Here is a 22,121-nt window from a genome sequence, read left to right as displayed (position 1 = left end):
AGAAAGATCCCCTGGAGGAGGAAATGGCAACCCATTCCAATATTCTCACCTGGGAAATCCCATGGACAGAGGAGCCTGGTAGGCTACAGTCCATGGAGTCGCAAAGAGTCAGACAAGACTGAGCAGGCACACAAGACATAGTACTAACTAGAGACTTTGAATGAGCACTTGGATCATTTTACTCTACTAACTAGTTATCTAGCTAAGTGGATTTTCACTCTCCCAGACCCACGAACCTAATAAGTCCTAGTACAAAATTTGTGCTTGACCTTGAATTCATTGAAGAGGTACTGAGATGATTTAATCAAGGAAGATAAAATCAGGTTTGTTTTCTCAGACTCTCTCTGGCTATACTTTGGAGGTAGGTTATAAGGCAGTGAGACAAGAATCAGGAAGCTTAGTTAGTAGGCTGATATGGGGTCCTAGCTAGAAATGATGGTGGCTTGAATAGGATGGATGGTGACAAGGAGAATGAAGTTTCCGTGGTCTGCACTGGGTGAGTGGATGGAATGGAAGAGTTGGGAGAGTGAAGAATTGAGGATGACAGTGGGTGTCTGGCTGGGACAACTCAGGAAGAGGGGCGCCATCTGCTGAGGATGGAGCAGAGAAGAAAGAGTAGGTTTTGTGAGAAACAATGAGTTCAGTTTGTTTATGTTAAGGATGCGATGGTCTGGGAAAACCAAGAAAGATGCCTGGGGACTTCCTTAGTGCTCTAGTGGTTAAGACTTCACCTTCCAATGCAGAGGATGCAGTTCTTACCCCTGGTTGGAGAGCTAAGATCCCACATGCCTACATATGGCCAAAAAAACCAAAACATAAAACAGGAGCAACATTGTAAAAAATTTCAATAAAGCCTATAAAAATGCTCCACATCACACACACACAAAAGAAAGATGTCTCTTAATAGTTGTGTATGCAGAACTTGAGTTCAGGAGCCAGATATGGTCTCAGGATGGAGATTGGAGAATTCATCAAAGCAAAAAAGAAATTGAAGCCACGGAAATGAATGAATGTCCCTGACCTCTATCTTCCCCCTTAGAGTATCAGACAGTTCTCAGTTAAGACTGCAAAGGCTTGGGTTACATTTGAAAAGAATGAGCATGTCCCCTTGCAAGCAAAACTGAGCTTTCTCAATATTGCATTTATTATGAAAGATGGAGACATGGTCAGTTCTTTTTTTTCAAGGAGATCTCTAATCAAAGCAGTGTCATACTCTATTGCCTTTTAAAAATAAAAAGTAAAGTTTCCCAGGAAAAAGTAAAGTTTTCCTGCATTTTAAAGTTGTTTTTTTCTAGCTGTGTTTAGAAGCCATATAACAGGTTCCGTGAAATCACCTTTTATTTAGGAAAATAAGCTATCAAAATGCCTATGCATATATGTTATGTCAGTTTGACTACCATCCACTTTGGATGAAGGTCAGCACTCTCTGCTGGCCTGGCCCAGCTTGAGTCTAAGGCTGGAAGCAGTAGCAGGGGCTTCAAAGACCACCTGCATCCCTGTCATAGCCCGGGCAGTGGAGGGGAACATGCAGGAGCTACGGGTGGAGACCAAAGTGCTAGTCATATTCTACCTTGAGCAGAGTTAGATGATACTCCTGGAGGATGGCTACAGTATTAGTGGACATACCTCTGAGTGGCCTGGTGGCCAGTGAGAGGACCTGGGGTTGTCATTTCCAATGTCATTCCATATGTTTGTGTGTGTGTGTATGTGCGCTGGGTCTTCATTACTGTGCACACACTTTCTCTAGTTGTGGCCATTGGGGCTACTTTTCATTGCAGTGCATGGGCTTCTCATTGCAGTGGCTTCTCTTGTTGCGGAGCATGGGCTCTAGATGCACAGACTTCAGTAGTTGTGTCGCACAGGCTTAGTTGCTGTGAGGCATATGGGATCTTCCTGGCCAAGTATCGAACCTGTGTCTCCTGCACTAGCAGGCAGATTCTTATCCACCAGGTTACCAGGGAAGTCCCCAGATTCTATAGCTTTGCTGTCAGTCCTTGCCAGCTCCCCTGTCCACCTCTTACTATGTAACCACCAGCCAGCTCCCATGTCCCTGATGGAATGGAGCCTGCTGTAGCCTATAAGCTGAGAGTGAAGAGACACCACCCCAATAAGCTCCTGTGCTTCCTCCTTGGGTGACCGATTTTGGTTGTTTCTGTCACTGCTTTGGATTTGTAGTGTTTGGCCTTGGATTCATATCCCACAAATATGAGAGACTGCTGATGATTATGACATCTTAATTACAGGCTCTGACCTTTCCTACAGGACCCTATAAAATGTCTTTATAAGTACTGGAAGTAATCATTTTATGAAGTGCCTGCAACTTAGCTGTATCCAATTATTTGTAGAATGGTTTTATTTTCATGTAAATATGAGTGTCTTGAAGATCGGGAAGATATAAAGTGTTGGAATGTGAGTTAAGACAGGCTCTCTTTCTCCATTTAAAAGCGTTATTTCCAGCTGTAAGTAGTTGAAGCCCAAGTTTTATTCAAAATGTCATTTTCTTCCATTGGCAAATGTCATCCATTGATTCCATACACATTTATCGAGGATGCGTTGGACACTGATGGAGATTAAATGAAGGATAAGAAGTATGTGTCCTTAAAGAGACACTGAAAATAAAGATCAAATGTCTTATCTATTCAACATATATTTGTTGTGAGCCTACAAACTGTTGGCATTGAGGACTTAGCCATGAAATGTAAAGATAAAAACCTATGCCTTTGAGGAGTTCATATTCAAGGAAAGGGACAAAAAAAAAGAATAAGTATACAAGATGGTGATGAGTGCTATTAGATTGACCCATTAGGGGAGACGGTGAGAAGACAGGTTAGACTATGAAGAAGGAGGGGCTTGATGAGCTGGATTTTGAATACAACCGTTTTTCTTTAATTTTTTATTGATATTTGCTTTACACTATTGTGTTGGTTTCTGCCATTCATCAACATGAATCAGCCACAGGGGACAGCCATATGTCCCCTCCCTCTTGAACCTCCCTCCACTCTCCCACCTATCCCATCCCTCCAGGTTGTCACAGAGCACTAGATTGAGCTCCCTGTGTAACACAGCAAATTCCTACTGGCTCTCTGTTTTACATATGGTAATGTTTACACTTCCAAGCCACTCTCTCAATTCATCCCACCCTCTCCTTCCCCCACTGTGTCCACAAGTCTATTCTCTGTCTGCGTCTTCATTGCTGCCTTGCAAGTATGTTCATCAACACCATCTTTCTAGATTCCATATATATGTGTTAATATACAATATATGTCTTTCTCTTTCTGACTTACTTCACTCTTTGCAATAGGCTCTAGCTTCATCCACCTCATTAGGACTGACTCAAATGTGTTGAATGCAACGTTGAAGATAGATTTTTTTTAATGAATTTTTATTGAAGTGTAGTTGCTTTACAATGTTGTATTAGTTTCTACTGCACAGCAAAGTGAATCAGCTCTCAGTATATATATACCCCTGTTTTTGGATTTCCTTCCCATTTAAGTCACCACAAAGCATTGAGTAGAATTCCCTGAGCTATACAGTAGGTCATGGGTGTCTGTCATACAGAGTGAAATAAGTCAGAAAGAGAAAAACAAATATATTTTAATACATATATGTAGAATCTAGAAAAATGGTATAGATGATCTTACTTGCAAAACAGAGAGCCCAGGAGCTGCAACTACCGAAGCCTGTGCACCCTAGAGCCCATACTCTATGACAAGAGAAGACACCGCAATAAGAAGCCCGTGCACCACAACTGGAGAGTAGCCATGGTCACCGCAACTAGAGAAAACCCCATGCAGCAATGAAGACCCAGCACAGCCAAAAATAAATAAATAAATAATTATTTAAAAGCCAGAACATGATGACTTAATTACTATTGTTTTCCTGAATCAAAATATATTTCACTAAGTAAAGGAGAAGAAAAAGTCTTGCCATCTGTTGAAAGTGCTTAGATTATGTATTAATTTTAAACAGACAATAACAAGGAGATTTTTGAGGGAAATGTACCTGATGAGTCTAGCTCTGGTCTAGCTGGTCATTCTTTCCTGAGTTATCTTGGGATAAGCATGCATGTTCTGGGAGACACGGTGCTCTTTTCTACAAGGAGAAATGCTGTTTGGGGCTTTGATAACTGGTGAGAGACACTGTTTAAAGAGCTTTACTTCGAGCAGCTTGGATTCATCCAGGATAAAAACCCCTGATTCTGCAGAGCTACACACTACACAGCCAGAAGGATCCCATAAAGAATGTCTTCCACTTGCAGAAGTATGAAGTATGAGACAACCTCTCCCCAGGTGATCTCTTTACCCATCAGGGTTGGGTGGAGCAGTGGTTCTTGACAACAGTGTGCATGCTCTGTCAGTCTTGTCCCACTGTTTGCGACCCCATGGACTGTTGCCTGCCGAGCTCCTCTCTCTGTCCACGGGGATTCTCCAGGCAAAAATTCTGGAGTGGGTTGCCATTTCCTCCTCCAGGGAATCTTCCCCACTCAGGGACTGAACTTGCATCTCTTAGTCTCCTGCATTGGCAGGCGGGTTCTTTACCACTAGCGCCACCTGGGAAGCCCTTGACAATAGTAACCATGGCCGATATACCCTGGTCCCCAGAAAATGAGAAAAAGGGCAACTCTCCCATCCACAGTTGGTCCCCACAGTGCTCCGGGTTTGTTCTGTTCCATTTGTACCCTGCACACAGTGTGCGTCTTTTCCCCTGCTCACTGCACCCTCCCACACTGCCATCCTTCCTCACCCTACTATTTAAGCTACCCAAGAAAGCTCAGAAAAGACCAGCAGTTAACTCTTTCCAGGGAGCAATCATGTGACTGTCCTTAGAGGCAATTTTAAGTCCCAATTAACTAGGAGAAGAAAAGAGCAAGTCCTTCTAAAGAGGAGTTGAACTGACATCTTTTTGTCATGATTATAAGCTGGATGCTCTTATCAGGATGTATAGGCTAAGTGGGGGCTTCCCCGGTGGCTCAGTGGTAAAGAATCTGCCTGCCAATGCAGGAGATGCAAGAGACGGGGGTTAAATCCCTAGATGGAAAAGATTCCCTGGAGTAGGAAATGGTAACCCGTTCCAGTATTTTTGCCTGGAAAAATCCATGGGCAGAGGAGCCTGGTGGGCTACCATCCATGGGGTGGCAAAGAGTCAAACATGACTGAGCATGCACGAATATAGGCTAAGTGAGGTGTGCCAGGCAGAGGTACCACTTTTGCTCAGCACCTGGGGTGCTTGGCCATACCTTGGGTCTCCAAGACCACTGTGAGTAGGTGATAGAAGCTGAAGCCTTCTTCTCCAGAAAACGAATCTCTGTTCATACAAAGACTGTATTTCATTTCATGGGAAGTCTATTCATGGATCTTGGGTCAAGAGCCCAGGGTTCCAGTTTGCAGTTAATCTGGCAGTATTCTTAGAGATTTCTGTCCACTGTTCCAGGGAGCTAACTTAAAGATTCTTGTCTGGCTGAGAATTGCATAAGGGTGGCCCCTGGATGAACCTCAGAAGGGCTCAGGCAAGTCACTGTGACACAGCCAAATCAGCCACCCAAGGTAGAACATCTGGTGGACTCCAGGGTGACAAAGAGCTTGAGTCTGTGCTTATACTCTGATTCCAACAGCTTTTCTCTCGAACTTAGCTCAGTGAGGCAAGAACTGTCTTCGTGGCCAGAAGATGCCAACCAATCTGGCTTGAATACTGCTTGGCACGGGAGCTCCTTGACCTGGGGAACTGGCCACCTATTTATGTAACAGCTTGTGTCTCTTCCCTATTCATTGGATGCATACCAGCCACACTAGACTGTATACCACACACATGGAGAGACCGCTGGTTAGACAAAGAGAAACAATTAAGGGTTATTTTCTCCCATGGCCACATAACATTAGCTTCTCCTTGGGTGTCCGTGTTTTTTTAATTGAAGTTATTTAAACTCCAGTTTTCAAAATGTGATACCCTTCATGAGCCCTTCCAAGACCATCACCCACTGTTCTCCTTTCCAGTGTCTGAACATTGCAACTTTTAAATAGTGTAGTTATTGATGACACTGCTCTCCTTCCCCTTCTTTCTCATTATCTCTGCAAAACCTGTTGTCATTCTATGACCACAACTGGACATATCACCATCAATACTTCCCATGCCATCATGCGGTTGCCAAATGGCCCAGCAAATCGGGAGAAGAAATGGAAGAAACTGAGCAGAGTCTGGGTCTCTGGACCACAGATGAGCAGATAGTTTTATGGAAACCACTTTCTCTTCTCGTCCATACACTCTTCATCTGTTGTGGAGGGGTTGACGGTGCCTGCTAGGTTTCCTAGTTTCTGCCACTCTTCACATTCTAACATCCTGTGACTCCAGCTAATTAAAGCTTGTCATAACCTGATATCTCTCAAAGTTGTCATTAAGATGTCAGGTTTTCAGGTAGGTGAAACTAAGTGTAGAAGTTGGAAGGCTAGAACCAAGAAGACTGACTCATGGCTTCCAACTTCTGTATTGAGTCCCCCTGATTCGACAGGAGCTGAACTCAAAAGGCACCTTCTAATTATCAGTGCCGAGTAGGAATTTGAGAACTTCTGGGTTTTTTTAATTTTTTAATTGGAGTAAAATTGCTTTACAATGTTGTATTGGTTACTGCTATACAACAGTGTGAATCAGCCATATGTATATATGTACATCTTCCCTCCTTCTTGGACAGCCAAGAGTTCAAACCAGTCAATCCTAAAGGAAATCAACCTTGAATATTCATTAGAAGGACTGATGCTGAAGCTGAAGCTTTATTTGGCCACCTGATGTGAAGAGCCGACTCATTGGAAATGACTCTGATGCTGGGAAAGACTGAGGGCAAGAGGAAAAGGGGGTGACAGAGGATGAGATGGTTGGATGGCATTACCAACTCAACAGACATGAGTTTGAGCAAATTCCGTGAGATAGTGAAGGACAGGGAAGCCTGGTATGCTGCAGTCCATGGGGTCACAAAGAGTCGGATGAGACTGAGCAACTGAACAAACTCCTTGAGCCTGTCTCTCTCTCCCTACTGCCCTCATCCCACCCCTTCTAGGTCATCACAAAGCACCAGGCTGGGTTCCCTGTGCTATACAGCAGCTTCCCACTAGCCATCTGTTTTACACTTGATAGTATATATATATGTCAATGCTACTTTTTCAGTTCATCCCACCCTCTCCTGAGAACTGCATTTTTATCCTCATGTATTTTAGAGAGAACTGGAACACTGGTGGATAAAACACACTTAGGAGGCCAGTATTGGCAGGAAAATAGTTTTCTTTCTATGGGGACCATTGAGAGCAAACTTTGCTGTAACTTTGTAGCTAAAATATGACTATGGTGTAGCCTTCACTGGGATGGGTCCTGGTATCTTCCACAATAAGCCTACAGATGAGCCCCAGATCAGAAACCAAAAGCGAAATGCTTCCAATGGAGAGGACATCAAGTGAGACTTAAGTGCATCTTTTGAAATCGTCAGTTTCTATTTCTCCTTGGTATCTAGAGCCCTCAACAATGGAAAGGAGGATAGTGAATCTCCAAGGGTGAAGATGTAGATGGTGTTGAGGGGATAAACTCAGGCTCTTCCTGTCTCAGTCTGGCCAAATTTTAGTCAACCAGAGTGTTTGGATGAACCCGAAAATAGTCAGAAATTCTGCAGCAGGACCTAATCGTGGAGGAAAGTCAGTGCATGGAAGAGTCTCTAGAGGCTTGGGGATTTTCCAAAGCTCGGGAATTCAGTGAAGCAAATTCACATGCAAGGGATGACCCAACCTGCAGGGGGAAGAGTTCTGGGAATTAAGCCGGAAGCTGTTTGTGTTTCTTGCAGCAGAATCTGAACAGAAATTGTTGAAGTGCCCAGCATACCTACAATGACAAGAGAAATAGAAGACCCCGTGCTCTTATGGGTAATTCAAATGTCTGGCTCCTCCTGTGGAGTATGGTGAGAAAAATTAGAGTATTAGATACCAGGTAATGCAGTAAGGTAAAGCAGATAGTGGAGAAAGCCATGGCAAACTGCTCCAGTATTCTTGCCTGGAGAATCCCATGGACAGAGGAGTCTGGCGGGCTATAGTTCATGCAGTTGCAAAGAGTTGGACACGACTGAGTGATGAACACACAAATCAGATAGTGTAAGGACAGCCCAAAGAACACCAGAGTTTTGAGCAGAAACTCTGCCAAAATAAAAGAAAGAGACAACAGAAGGAAGGCAGGGGCATGATGAGAAATAAGGGCTATGGCTGTGAGGCAGAGAAGAAGCCAGGCCACACTATGAAGCAGTGATGGGGGACAGGGAGGATTATTCAGTCAGTCAAGAAATTCATTGAGCCATTCATTCAGCAAAAATTAGAAGGATGCTTTCCTCAGTGGTTCTGTGGTAAAGAATCTGGCTGACAATGCAAGAGGCACTGATTCGATCCCTGGGTGGGGAGGATCCCCTGGAGGGGGAAATGGCAACCCACTCCAGTGTTCTTGCCTAGGGAATCCCATGGACAGAGGAGCCAGGTGGGCTACAGTTCATGGAGTTGCAAAGAGTTGAACACAGTTTAGTGACTAAACAACAACTCTGAAACACCAGCATTGTGCTGGGTTCTGGAGCTCTATGAGCAAGAAGAACTGACACAGTTCCTGCTAAAAGGGAGTTTTCATCCTAGTGACTGGGTCCAGAGATGTCTGTCCCTAAACCAGGCAGATTCAACCCCGGTGCTCCATGCCGTGGTGGGTGGACAACAAAGAGAATCATGATCAAGCTTCCTGATCTAAAAAACACCATCATCATCAAGAAGAAAGTGAGGTTTGGAAAAGAAACTGTGAGAAATTCAGAAAAGATGATGCCTGAGCAGAAGAAGGGGTCCTGAGATGAGAGCATCCTGATGGGGACCATGAAACAATGGAAAAATGAAGGGAAGAAAGAGATCCAAAGATGTGAATAAGGGACTTCCCTGTGGTCCAGTGGCTAAGAATCTGCCTAGCAACACAGGAGACTCAGGTTGAATCCCTGGTCAAGAAACTAAGATCCCACATGCCTTTGGAGCAACTAAGCCCATGTGCCACAACTAGAGAGTACATGGGGTGCAACAAAAGATCCCACATGATGCAATGAAGATCCTGAGTGCCATAACTAAGACTCAACACAGCCAAATAAATAAATAAGTGCAATTTTTTAAAAAGATGTGAATAATATGAAGAAGTTTGGAAAGAAGCCCTGTACTGTCTTCTTTTAACTTTTGGAAAGCATTTGAAGGAAATACAGTTAGGAGTCTTTCTCCAAACCCCAGTTCAGTTCAGTTCAGTCGCTCAGTTGTGTCTGACTCTTTGCGACCCCATGAAGTGCAGCACGCCAGGCCTCCTTGTCCACCATCAACTCCTGGAGTCTACCTAAACTCATGTCCATTGAGTCGGTGATGCCATCCAACCATCTCATCCTCTGTCATCCCCTTCTCCTCCCGTCCTCAATCTTTCCCAGCATCAGGGTCTTTTCAAATGAGTCAGCCCTTCACATCAGGTGGCCAAAGTATTGGAGTTTCAGCCTCAACATCAGTCCTTCCAATGAACACCCAGGACTGATCTCCTTTAGGATGGACTGGTTGGCTCTCTTTGCAATCCAAGGGATTCTCAAGAGTCTTCTCCAACACCACAGTTCAAAAGCATGAATTCTTTGGTGCTCAGCTTTCTTTATAGTCCAACTCTCACATCCACACATGACCACTGGAAAAACCATAGCCATGACTAGACGGACCTTTTTTGGCAAAGTAATGTCTCTGCTTTTTAGTATGCTGTCTAGGTTGGTCATAGCTTTCCTTCCAAGGAGTAAGCGTCTTTTAATTTCATGGCTGCAGTCACCATCTGCAGTGATTTTGGAGCCCAAAAAAATAAAAGTCAGCCACTGTTTCCACTGTTTACCCACCTATTTGCCATGAAGTGATGGGATCAGATGCCATGATCTTATTTTTATGAATGTTGAGTTTTAAGTCAACTTTTTCACTTTCCTCTTTCACTTTCATCAAGAGGCTCTTTAGTTTTTCTTCACTTTCTGCCATATGGGTGGGGTCATCTGCATATCTGAGGTTATTGGTATTTCTCCCAGAGATCTTGATTCCAGCTTGTGCTTCATCCAGCCCAGCATTTCTGATGATGTACTCTGCATATAAGTTAAATAAGCAAGGTGACAATATACAGCCTTGACATATTCCTCTCCCAATTTGGAACCAGTCTGTTCTTCCATGTCCAGTTCTAACTGTTTCTTCCTGACCTGCATATAGATTTCTCAAGAGGCAGGTCAGGTGGTCTGGTATTCCCATCCCTTTCAGAATTTTCCACAGTTTATTGTAATCCACACAGTCAAAGGCTTTGGCATAGTCAATAAAGCAGAAATAGATGTTTTTCTGGAACTCTCTTGCTTTTGATCCAGCGGATGTTGGCAATTTGATCTCTGGTTCCTCTGCCTTTTCTAAAACCCCAGTTGCTGCTGCTGCTAAGTCACTTCAGTCGTGTCCAACTCTGTGTGACCCCATCGACACAGGGCTTCAGTCCATGGGGTCGCAAAAGGTCAGACGTGACTAAGCAATTAACACATTTACACTTTCACCTTTATCATCCTATGCCTCAGCTGCCACCAGGAAATGGGTATTTTGAGCAGGGCACCTGAGAGAAAGGGCAGATATTTATCTCTGAAGCTGTGGACACAACAGGAAGGCCAGAGTAGCTTGGCTCTGTAAGGAGACTTCAAAGGAGGGAAGAGGAATAGGAGGAAATGGACTGAAAGGAAATGTTGAGATGTCTTAATGCAGAACAGGACTCTGTAAATACAAAGAGTGTCCCTGAAGGAATTATGGGAAACTCCAAGGATCTGAAATCATTTCACTAGTATTAGCGTTCAGAATTCACATATTTTTTTATTTTTCTCTTAACTTAAATTCTTCAAATAAGGGACACTCACTCCCCTCTCTAGCTGATTTACAGAAGAGTGAAATTCCAAGACAAGGTAATTTGAAGCTTGCCCTGCTCATATATCCTAATTAAGCCCAACTCAAGGCCTGCCTTGAGAAGAGAGTCCCCTTAATCCTGTCACTGTTGCTATTTGGAAGAAATATGGAACAACATATAGGCATCATAAGTAAGATGGATTTTTCTGGAACTGACCACATTCACAAGAATCACCATTCATGTTCATATTAGCTGCTTTTTTCACCTCTAAGATTAAGTTTGAGAAACCATCTTTCTAGTTTAATTCCCTCAACTGTATGCTTTATCATTCTCCATACATCATCCTCATTCCCTAGATATGCATTATTCTAATGTATTTTCAGATATGATAAAGGAACATAGGCCCTAAAGTCAGACTTCCCAGTTTCAAATCCCAGCTAACCCTCTGCCTGTGTGACTTTAGTTGAATTATTCTATCTCATTAAATCACAGTTTCTTAATTTGTAAAATGGGGATGTTGATATGAATCATATAACTTTTATTTTTATTAGAATACATTAATAGTTGATTTATAGTGTGTTAGTTTCAAATGTACAGCAAAGTGAATCAGTTTTACATACATCCACTCTTTTGTAAATCCTCTTCCCATATAGGTATTTTCCCATATAGAGTGTTAAGTAGACTTCCCTGTGCTATACAGTAGGAATAATATGACTCTTGATGTTACTCAGTTCAGTTCAGTTCAGTCGATCAGTCGTGTCTGACTCTTTGCGACCCCATGAATCGCAGCACGCCAGGCCTCCCTGTCCATCACCAACTCCCGGAGTTCACTCAGACTCACGTCCATTGAGTCAATGATGCCATCCAGCCATCTCATCCTCTGTCGTCCCCTTCTCCTCCTGCCCCCAATCCCTCCCAGCATCAGAGTCTTTTCTTTTTTTAATTTTTTTTGTTTTATTATTTAACTTTAAAATATTGTATTGGTTTTGCCAGTCAACTCTTTGCATGAGGTGGCCAAAGTACTGGAGTTTCAGAGGTGATTAAATTTATGTAGACTGTTTAGTACAGAGCCTGGCTCAAACCAGACACTCAATGTGAGTACATTGTATTATAACTATAAGAAAATGTTAAAAGCTTTGGAGATAAAGGATAATACTTTCCCACTTAACAACCATCATCTCTGTATGTGCCTGAATGTGTTTTAATTTCTCTGAGACACATTGAATTTAACAGGGAATATGCTTCAGAGACAAAAAATACTCTCATCAATCATTGTACCATTTTGCCTTCTTTGGTTCTGCAATATTTAACTTTACCCTTTGTTTATATTTATGAGATTTTCTGCTAAATTTCAGGGCACTGTTTGCCAGAGTAGATTTCTAAGCCTATCCATCAGTTTGTCATGACTCTGATGGGTCTCTAGAGCAGAGAGAAAAAGAAAGACATAAAATCAAGATCTTTATGAGGCTGAGGCAAAAGAAAAAAATTGTGCAGAAAATAAATAACACTAGGCTGGCAGTTCTATATCTCTTTATCTATCACTGTATTAGTACATAGCTATTAAGTTTGTGACAACCACTTTAATCATTGTTTTTTTCATTTGGAAATTGAGTAATTGAATAAAATAACCTCTAAGACTGTTTGCACGGCACTTCTCTGGTGGCTCAGGTGGTAAAGAATCTGCCTGCAATGCAGGAGACACTGGTTCAATCCCAGGGTCGGGAAGATCCCCTGGAGAAGGAAATGGCAGCCCACTCCAGTATTCTTGCCTGGAGAATTCCATGGACAGAGGATCCTGGTGGGCCACAATCTGTGGGATCACAAACAGTAGGATACGACTGAGCGACTAACACTTTAACACTGTTCCCACTTTAAGATAACTTGGTTTTGCCATTTTGCCTCCAGGAGCTATGAGATAGTTATTATGTAAGATGTAAAGAGACCTGAAACTTGATTCCTGCTGGGTAAGTTAAAGGATGACTTGGGTAGGTAAAGAGGACAGTAAAGGTCATTTTGGACATCTGGACCCAAAAAAAATGAGCAGTGACTTGGAGAAAGTTTTGTAGTGTGTCTGTTTACGTTGGAAGTATTAATGTTAGAAAGCTAGAGTAGGTTTAACATTGGAAAAGACCCTGCATGTCAAGCTCTTAAGAAGCATTTGGCTGCTATTGGAGTATTTTGAGCAGGTGAGTATACTGCAATGTCAAAAGGCATCGTCAGAGAAAAAAAATCACTGGTCAAAGTTGACAAAGTCAATAGTTTGTAAATTTGAGATTCTCATTAGAAAATACTACCCCAACATTCAGGAGAGAAAAAGATTCAAATTATTAATATTTAGGCTGAACTTGTATAATATACTGCTTGTATGCTCAGTTGCTCACTCATATCCGACTCTTTGCGACCCTATAGACTGTAGTTTGCCAGGCTCCCCTGTCTGTGGGATTCTCCACACAAGGATACTGGATTGGATTGCCATGCCTTCTTCCTCTTATGTCTCCTGCTTTGGCAGACAGGTTCTTTACCACTAGCGCCACCTGGGAAGCCCATATAATACTGCATCAAAGAACAAAAGAACAATTCAGGTGATCTTATTTTAATATGAATGTTTGGATGAATTTCAACTTAGTTTTAAATTCAGGCAAAACAATTTGCATATGTAGACTCAGCCTCCATCTCATGTTTTCATGATTTAAAGCTTCCTAGTGGACATCAAGTGATATTTCATCACTAAGAACCAGTGCAGCCCTATCCTTTGGGTCTTTTCCCGTAAACGATATTGCTCATGTGGAGCAATATCAAAAGCCAAGTGTGAATGGCTTTTGAGGATATTATCAAGAATGTGATCAGTCAAATCTGAAAACTCAAATTCATTTGGGATCATTTGGAGCTTTTTCGAGATCCGATAAAGGCGTTTGTTGGAGGGTTTGCTTTATTTTCCTAGCCAAGTGGCCCATTGACTTGCAAATAACACGTATGAATCTCTTGTGTTTTCTTCCAGGGTCTTTCTTTCCTGATTTCAGGCCCTCAGAAACCGTTTTTAAAATAGCATTTTGGCTCGGTTACCTAAACAGCTGCATCAACCCTATTATATACCCATGCTCCAGTCAAGAGTTTAAAAAGGCCTTTCAGAATGTCTTGAGAATCCAGTGTCTGCGACGAAAGCAGTCCTCCAAACACACCCTGGGCTACACGCTGCACGCACCCAGCCACGTCCTGGAGGGACAGCGCAAGGACCTGGTTCGCATTCCGGTGGGCTCTGCAGAGACCTTCTATAAGATCTCCAAGACGGATGGGGTCTGTGAATGGAAAATTTTCTCTTCCCTACCCCGCGGATCTGCCAGGATGGCGGTGGCCAGAGACGCATCAGCCTGCACCACTGCCCGGGTGAGAAGTAAAAGCTTTTTGCAAGTGTGCTGTTGCCTGGGGTCCTCGACCCCCAGTCATGGAGAGAATCATCAGATTCCGACCATTAAGATCCACACCATCTCCCTCAGTGAAAATGGGGAGGAAGTCTAGGAAAGGTCAGAAGGATGGGAGGGTGATCTTAGGCACCCACTCTCCACTTCCTTCTGGGAAGGCCAGTTCATGTTCCGTGGATGCTGAGACACAGCCAGTAAACCAGGGACCATCTGGGAATGGGCTGGGGAGGAGAGCTGACTCTGGGGCAGAGGTAGGGCTTAGAGACGAGAGAGGATGTCCTACCACCATCCAGTTCACTATGATGAGAAACAGCATTTCCTTGAGGCTAATGCTCTCTGGGTCATTCTCTGAGCCTGCTTTCTATGCCTGTCCCTTTCAACGACAAACACCATGGGAAACAGAATTTCATACACAATCCAAAAGACGATAAATATAGGATTGTGATTTCATCATGAATATTTTGAGCATGCACTCTAAGTTTGGAGCTATTTCTTGATGGAGTGAGGGGATTTTATTTCCAGGCTAAACTTGCTGAAAGCCACGTTGGATTTTTATGGAGAGAAGGCCTGGAGAGGAAGAGCCTTAAGATGGTAGCCAATATCCAGATGCGTTATTTTTAGAGCAAGTTTTACAGTCTACCCTTTCTCAGTTTGGGTGAAACTTGACAGTGAGATTTTATTTACCTTTCGCTGCTGCTTGACAGGATACTGCTCCCAATTCCCTAAGGATGAGGGTGAGGGGCACTCATTATGCCAATGGTCATCTGCACTTGCGTCTAGAGAGTGTTGAAAGAACCAGTTAGGAAAAGGATGGCTTTTCCTAATGGAAGACAGTAAGGATGAGAGTCAGTTCTTCAAATTCTATGGACAGAATTCCATTAAGTGGTTCCAAGATCAGGTGGAGGAAGGCTTCTTGTGTAACATATTTAAAGATCAAGAGTTTGGGGTTGGGTGGGTGCTACTTTCAGGCTAAGATAGAGGCTGCAAAATTACTCCACAGCCTTTTCAACATGGCATAGAAAGGCTTTTCTTGGCAAATCACTTACTTTTCCAGAATTCCACTATGAAAATCCAGGGCATATAATATTTTGAATGGCATATCACCACTGCCGTTTTTTCTCAGCTGCTTCACTGCTGCATAATGAGTAAGGTCCATGGTCCCCAGGGCACATGGGACATGCCAGAATGAGCCTGATGATTCAAGTACCTCCTTCCTGAACTCTGAAAGATACACTTAGGAAAATGCTTTCTGGTCACTTTAAGCCCATCAAAAACAGAAGTTTGCAAATTGTTTTTGACAGAAGCCTGTTTATGCTGAGAAAAGATCCAGTTGCCCATCTATTGAACCTGTTCCCACTTTTTACAGGAACTTGGGGGAGGAGCTGTTTTTTGCTTTCTGAATATCAAAGTTGGTAAGCCTCATAAATTCAATATATTACAAAGATACAGATGGTGACAATCTGTAAAAACTAAAATATTTTCACATTCCACAATAGGAATTTATAAGAAGATTTATGTTTTTGAAATAATGCTTGACTAGAATCACTGGTCTAAAACGTCTAACCATTTCTATGGTCTATTTCCCCTATTTGGGGTAATTCCCTCTAAGAATTTTAAAACAGATTATTGCCTTTTTTAATTTTTCATTTATTTATTTATTTATTTTTGCCACCTCACATGGCTTGCAGGATCTTAGTTCCCTGACCAGGGATTGAACCCAGGTCCTTGGCAGTGAGTGTGCAGAGTCTTAACCACTGGACCACCAGGGAATTTCCCATTACAGACATTATTTAACCTTCACTGCAAAGGTAGTGGCACCATCATCTTTTCCTTGCAGCAAAGTGATAATTTCCTGAAATCCTTCTGAAAGGCTAGTTTGTTGCATACTGCCATGGAAGGTATGTTTGCACATCAGTTGGAGTTTGGTTGTTGGTTGTGTTTTGACATAGAATGTTACTGCTTTCTCAGTCCTTTCTGGAAAGTGTCTCATCGTTGTCCAGTTAGACACTCTGCCTTTCGCTTGTAACTTAGACTCTGGCAGTAGATGCTGGCTGGATTTCTAGACTCTTCTGGTCTGTTTGCACGTCCCACAATGGCTCTTCCAGATGTGGGTGTCATATTGTGCATGGAGACACGCGGGAAGGACTTGACTACGTAAACCTCTCTTCAGTTTCATTGTTGAGAAGAACTTCTTTTAGGATCTGAATTTTTAAAACTACTTATACCAGGCTCACCCTTATAAGAAGAATAACTCCATGAAAAGAAGGGTAACAGTTTTTCTTCACCAGAATATGACTCCATGTTTGAACTGGTCTTTAAACACCTCTAGAGACAAATTTAAATTTTAAATACTAAAAAGCTTAGGATCACCAGAAAACTAGCCTTAATGCCACTTTTAATCAAAGACAACAATTTGAAAACCTTCCGGTCATCAGATAAAATCCATGACAATTGTATTCATGTAAAACTATCCATAAATAATTGTCTGCTACACGCTTCTCCATCCCCAGGCCCTCCAGGGAGGCAAACTTTAACATTTTTTTCCCTTTCCCATGACTTGATATTAGGTATAAACACACCAGTTTTACGAAAAATTGATAATGTCACCCAAGACTTAGTCAAAGCGGGATAAACAATACACGAGTTATTTTTTTACTCATCCACAAAAATCTCTGTACCTTGGAGCATGCCAAAAGCTCTCTAAAATTGTCACAGTTAAACAAATGATCGTCATATTTATACTCACATGTTTACTGCTTCTATTTGGAGTTTGGAGAATGTACCCAGAGTAACAGTGATCAAAATATCTTCTCTAATGTGTTATAAAAAGCAGTTGCTTTTAGGATTGTCTAAACATCAGCAAAAAGTCAACTTGACATTATGGGATAGGTGAAACTTGAGTTTCTTCTGCAATTCAAATCGCATGCATTAAGAGAGACCTTGAATCTCTTTATTCAGGAATTGCCCCAGACCTTTGCAAGGATTTCAGAAAAGCATTTTATGTGTTAACGCTTTCTTCATTTTACCTCCCATAAGGGAGGTCTCAGCCAACACTGCTTCTGCCTATAATCACTTGGGGTCTGCTAATACTCTCCAAAAGGCTTCTAATGCTCTTGCCAGCTACTTGGATTGGTCCATCCATAGTGGACAGTGTTATTTGGGTAAATAAATATTTTCTTAAGGTTTTCTTCTTAGGTGTTACTATGTGCCAAGCATTGGCAGAACATTTCACATCCATAGTCTCTAAATGTCATAGCAGTTCTACTGTTCTTATTTGAGAGCCAAGAAATGTGATAGTTAAATGTGATTAATGATTCACCCAAGGCCAAGGAGGAACCATGATTTGATCCTGGGTCTTCCAAACCCTAATGTCTACATGTTTTCCACCAACACCTCAGCCTCATAAGTAGTAAACGTCAAAGCCCCCAAATTGGAGTTGGATATGCTGATGATACTAAACCATTTTTGTCATTGTTATTGTTCAGTTGCTAAGTCATATATGACTCTTTGCGACCCCATGGACTAGCCCACCAGGCTCCTTTGTCCATGGGATTTCCCAGACAAGAATACTGGAGTGGGTTGACATTTCCTCCTCCAGGGGATCTTCCTGGATCATGGATGGAATCCGTGTCTCCTGCATTGGCAGACGGATTCTTTACCACTAAACCACCGGGGAAGCCACTATACTCAAACTTTGAATGTTTTGTTTCTTTGGGATTTGCTTCCAATTAATCTCAATAAATATGCCGCCAATTTTCCAGCCCAGCCAAAGCCAGGAGCAGGTCGTAATTGTAAGGGTGTGGCACCTACAATTCTAACTACCAAACTGCAGCACTTTTGTAGGGTATTGTGACCTGGAATGTGGCTTTGCGTGAAGGACAAATTATATCAAACTGGGTGAAGGCAGACATGTAAGAGAAGGCAGAAGAGGCTGCCTTGGCTTAGAACAGCAAACACATTTGTGGACACAAAACACATTGTGCAATGTGTTGAAGTTATTGACGACCAGCCACAGTTCATCAGCAGGCTTTCAGGAAGTACAGTGAAGTCGCTCAGTCGTGTCCAACTCTTTGTGCCCCCATGGACTGTAGCCTATCAGGCTCCTCCATCCGTGGGATTTTCCAGGCAAGAGTGCTGGAGTGGATTGCCATTTCCTTCTCCAGGGGATCTTCCCAACCCAGGAATCGAACCCGGGTCTCCCGCATTGCAGGCAGACGCTTTACCATCTGAGCCACCAGGGAAGCTATAGCCCCCACCTTTTTTTTTTCCACGAAGTATGGCCCTTTTAAAAATAAATAAAAAATAAATACAATATCACTTTCATTCACCTGTACTCCAAAAATAATGTTTTTGAGTTGGAGAGAGAGAAGGAATTAGAGATACTTCACCAGGAATTATAGAGTCCAGAGAGTATGTCAAACATGTGAATTTCATGTCTGTCACCAGGAGGAAATGGTTCAGAATGCTGGTCTTCAAGTACCCAGAGACCTGGGCGGTCTTTGAAAATGAAGACTCAGTTGGTAGCTATAGCTACTTCTTAGATGGCATCCTCTTGCTTCTGGATTTCACAAATGAAAACTTTAAAGTCCTGAGCATCTTGGTTACCCCCACCCCCCGCCCCCCCAAAATGGACCATCACGCAGACCTTCTGGCCCCATAAGTTTCATGATTACGGCCTGGGAGTTAGAACATGCTAGGAACTCTTTGCTTGGGCAGGTAATTATTCGCTCTTTAATCACAGCTACTTAATCACAGCTTGACAAACGTTCTCACTTGCTTCGGGGGCTGTTTCTGCTCAGATCATCCTGCCAGAAGAGACGCTGCCTCTGTGTATGAGTACTTGTTCACTTAATTAAGGAGAGAGCTCTGCTCGTCAGCAAGGGGAGAAGGGAGCCCAAGCACATGGAAGGTAAACTCTGCAAGCAAAACCAGGCAGACTCAAAAAGAAGGCAGCAGTGGTAAATATGGTGGCATCTGAGATGTGCTCATTTGTTACTCTGATTTCTTTTTATACTACTAGGACTTTTAACCATCAAACTAACTGCACACAGCTCTGGTGGAGCTCCGGTTGGAACACTGTTGACATCTGCTCCCTGTCTGCAAACTGTACTGTGGACCAGGGCTGAGCCCAGGCTGCTGTGGGGTCCACCAGCTTCCAAAAGCAATGGCAGAAGTGAGGGCCTCTGGCCCTCCAAGTCCCTGCAAGATGAGTGAGTGCAGATGACTGTGATGGGGCTGGGCTGTCAAGAGCAAGCTGGAATTTGAGCAGAGGATGCCGGATCTTGCCAGCGATCCTGTCAGCATTGCCTCTTTCCCTCTTACCCAGACCTCAACGTCACAGGGGCTGTGGATGGATCTTGTCTGCTCTGTACAGGAAAAGATCATGTCTTGGCTACTGCAGCATGAACTACTGAGTCTTCTACCTCGAAGGAAGGTCATAGCATTGGAAGAGGAGGAAGACTTACCCTGAACATTGCTCAAAGCTGTTCAGTAATGCATTCCTGCAACTACTCAGCAGGAAACTTCCCTAAAGCTGTTGCTGATTCATTTCCAAAGACAAAACAACTGTCTTTTTCCTCTACTTGTGGCTCAGGAGCCACTATGTTACTTGCCCTCCATAGCATAGTCAACGTGGCACGTCATGAGCTAGAAATGATTATTGCGAAACTATGAGGAGTCCATATTTAATTAGGTTATAACGTCTGAGGACAAATTTGTACTATATTTGGCAAGGGGGGGTGGGCAAATGAAGACTCTGATCTATTAGAAAGCTTGAATACAATAACTGCATTCTGATGTGATGGGCTTCCGCAGTGGCACAGTGGTAAAGAATATGCCTGCAAGGCAGGAGACACTGGTTCAATCCCTGGGTCAGGAAGATCCCCTGGAGAAGGGCGTGGCAACCCACTCCAGTATTCTTGCCTGGAGAATTCCATGGACAGAGGGATCTGGCGGGCTATGGTCCATGGGATCACAAAGAGTTGGATACAATTGAAGCATGCAAGCATATTCTGATGTAATAGAACAGAAACTACAGACAGTCCCAACAGAAGTTTAATATTTTCTTCTATTTATATATTTCATACGAGTCCAAAGTACATTTGCATATCTCGAGTCCTACCCTGTGAGGTAGGAAGAGAAAAAAGGAATTAGGTTTATTAGCGTATAAAGAGCCAAGGTGGGGGATGAGGTTAAGCTGAGGATTTCTTTGACTATCTTCAAATCCAGCCTCTGACTTCTTTTTCCTAGATGCCTTCAATATCCCCAAGGTCCACTGTGTTTCTCAAGACCCTGACATTCACATCTCACTCACTCACCTCTGAGCCGTATTTTCAGCTCTGTTTGTACCTTCTCTCCCGCTGTATCTCTGCTGGTGGCCGGGCCGATCAAGATTGTTCTGGGGGCTGAGTGCATATTTGTCTAGGCTTCTCTCATTGGCTAAAAGACAAGCAGATGTTATTCTGCTCATTCTCCCTAGATAGGCAGCAGCAGAGCTAAGGAAATAAGCAGGGCAGGAGGGGCTCTTGGCTTGCTCAATGCAGTGACCTGTCAGGCAAAGACAGCAGTGACTGACACCTTAAGGACTTCAGGAACGCAAAAGTCCCAGAGAGAGTTTTGGGAATGTTCATTTTCCTGTGAGCCTGAGAGTTGTATACACCATGATCATCACCATTAGCAAGTTGTTCACTTCTTCTCCTGCACCAGGCCCTGCATTTGGCACAAAAAGAAAAAGAAAATACGGAAAGGCACAGACAGTCCCCAGCTTGTGATCTGGGTGTGTTCCAAACTCATCTGTTGCATTTTTCCAAGAGGCATTGTTATAAATGGGGGTGGGAGAGGATGTTCTCCGATGAACCAAAAACAAAAAATAAAAGTCTATTTAATATACACCTGGGGTTGGCCAACATTTTCTGCAAATGGCTAGATAGTAAATAATTTCGGCATTGTGGGCAATACAGTCTCTGTCACACATTCTTCTTTGTTTGAAATTTTTTGTGGGGAGGGGAGACCCTCTAAACATGTACAAACCATTCTTAGTCCACAGACTGTACCAAGAAAAACAAAATAACAACAGACCGTGGACCATAGTTTTCTATCCTTGATCTCTGCCATCACTTGTTTACAGCGTAGTACAAACAATGCTAAGCATTGGATTTGGTTGTTCAACAGCAAGTTGTTTTTTGTTTTTTTTTTTAATGTTCAATTGCCACATCTACACTTGATTATATCAGCATCTCCAAACTGTACGAGTTGTTAAGTAAAGTGATAGCGTTCATGTTCAGGGCTGGAGCCTGCTCCAGTATTACCTGCCCACCCAAAAGATACACTCCAGTATGTCATTGTGATTTTCAATCTCCACTCCCACTGCTGTATTCTGCAGAGCCAGCAGTTCAGCAGACGCCCAGGGCCATCCACAGGGGTCTTCTTAGCTCTTCCCCTCATTGGAAAAATACTCCAGCACAGTCTGGCCAACTCTGAGAGCAGCAACAGCCAACCACAGCCACTTGACTAAGGCCAATGTGAAGTTCCTCCCAGACTGCTGGAGGCTGCTGTAGGGAGGTCCTCACTTGGCTCCATGGGGAAGCCTCCTGACCACAGCACAAGTACCCGGGCAATTAGGGGTCTGCTACTGGAGCTCACCAGGACCTGGGGTCCAGAGGAGGTGCTGGACAGGCAAGGAGGTCAAACCAGTCAATCCTAAAGGAAATAGAACCTGAATATTCATTGGAAGGACTGATACTGAAGCTGAAGCTCCAATACTTTGGCCACTTGATGCGATGAGCTGAC

General features: G+C 43.1%; 1 protein-coding gene across 5 annotated transcripts in view; it reads left to right on the top strand.

Moving 5' to 3' along the window:
• The window catches only part of ADRA1A (adrenoceptor alpha 1A), a 105,202-nt gene extending 83,503 nt beyond the window's left edge, over positions 1-21,699 (top strand). For 4 of the 5 annotated variants that reach the window (XM_025281887.3, XM_025281886.3, XM_025281888.3 and 1 more), the window contains exons 3-5: positions 13,913-14,298; positions 15,700-15,745; positions 19,354-21,699. In XM_025281887.3, the coding sequence (XP_025137672.1) occupies positions 13,913-14,298; positions 15,700-15,745; positions 19,354-19,547 (626 nt within the window). In that variant the 3' untranslated portion in view covers positions 19,548-21,699. The remainder of the gene's footprint in view (positions 1-13,912; positions 14,299-15,699; positions 15,746-19,353) is intronic. The other variant, XM_006057324.4, reaches the window with a different exon arrangement.
• The last annotated feature ends 422 nt before the right edge of the window (positions 21,700-22,121 follow it).

This window comes from Bubalus bubalis, chromosome 3 (assembly GCF_019923935.1).
Source record: "Bubalus bubalis isolate 160015118507 breed Murrah chromosome 3, NDDB_SH_1, whole genome shotgun sequence".
Taxonomy (NCBI): Eukaryota; Metazoa; Chordata; class Mammalia; order Artiodactyla; family Bovidae; genus Bubalus; species Bubalus bubalis.
Note: the sequence above shows the minus strand (reverse complement) of the source record. Positions and strands in the feature narration are given on the sequence as shown.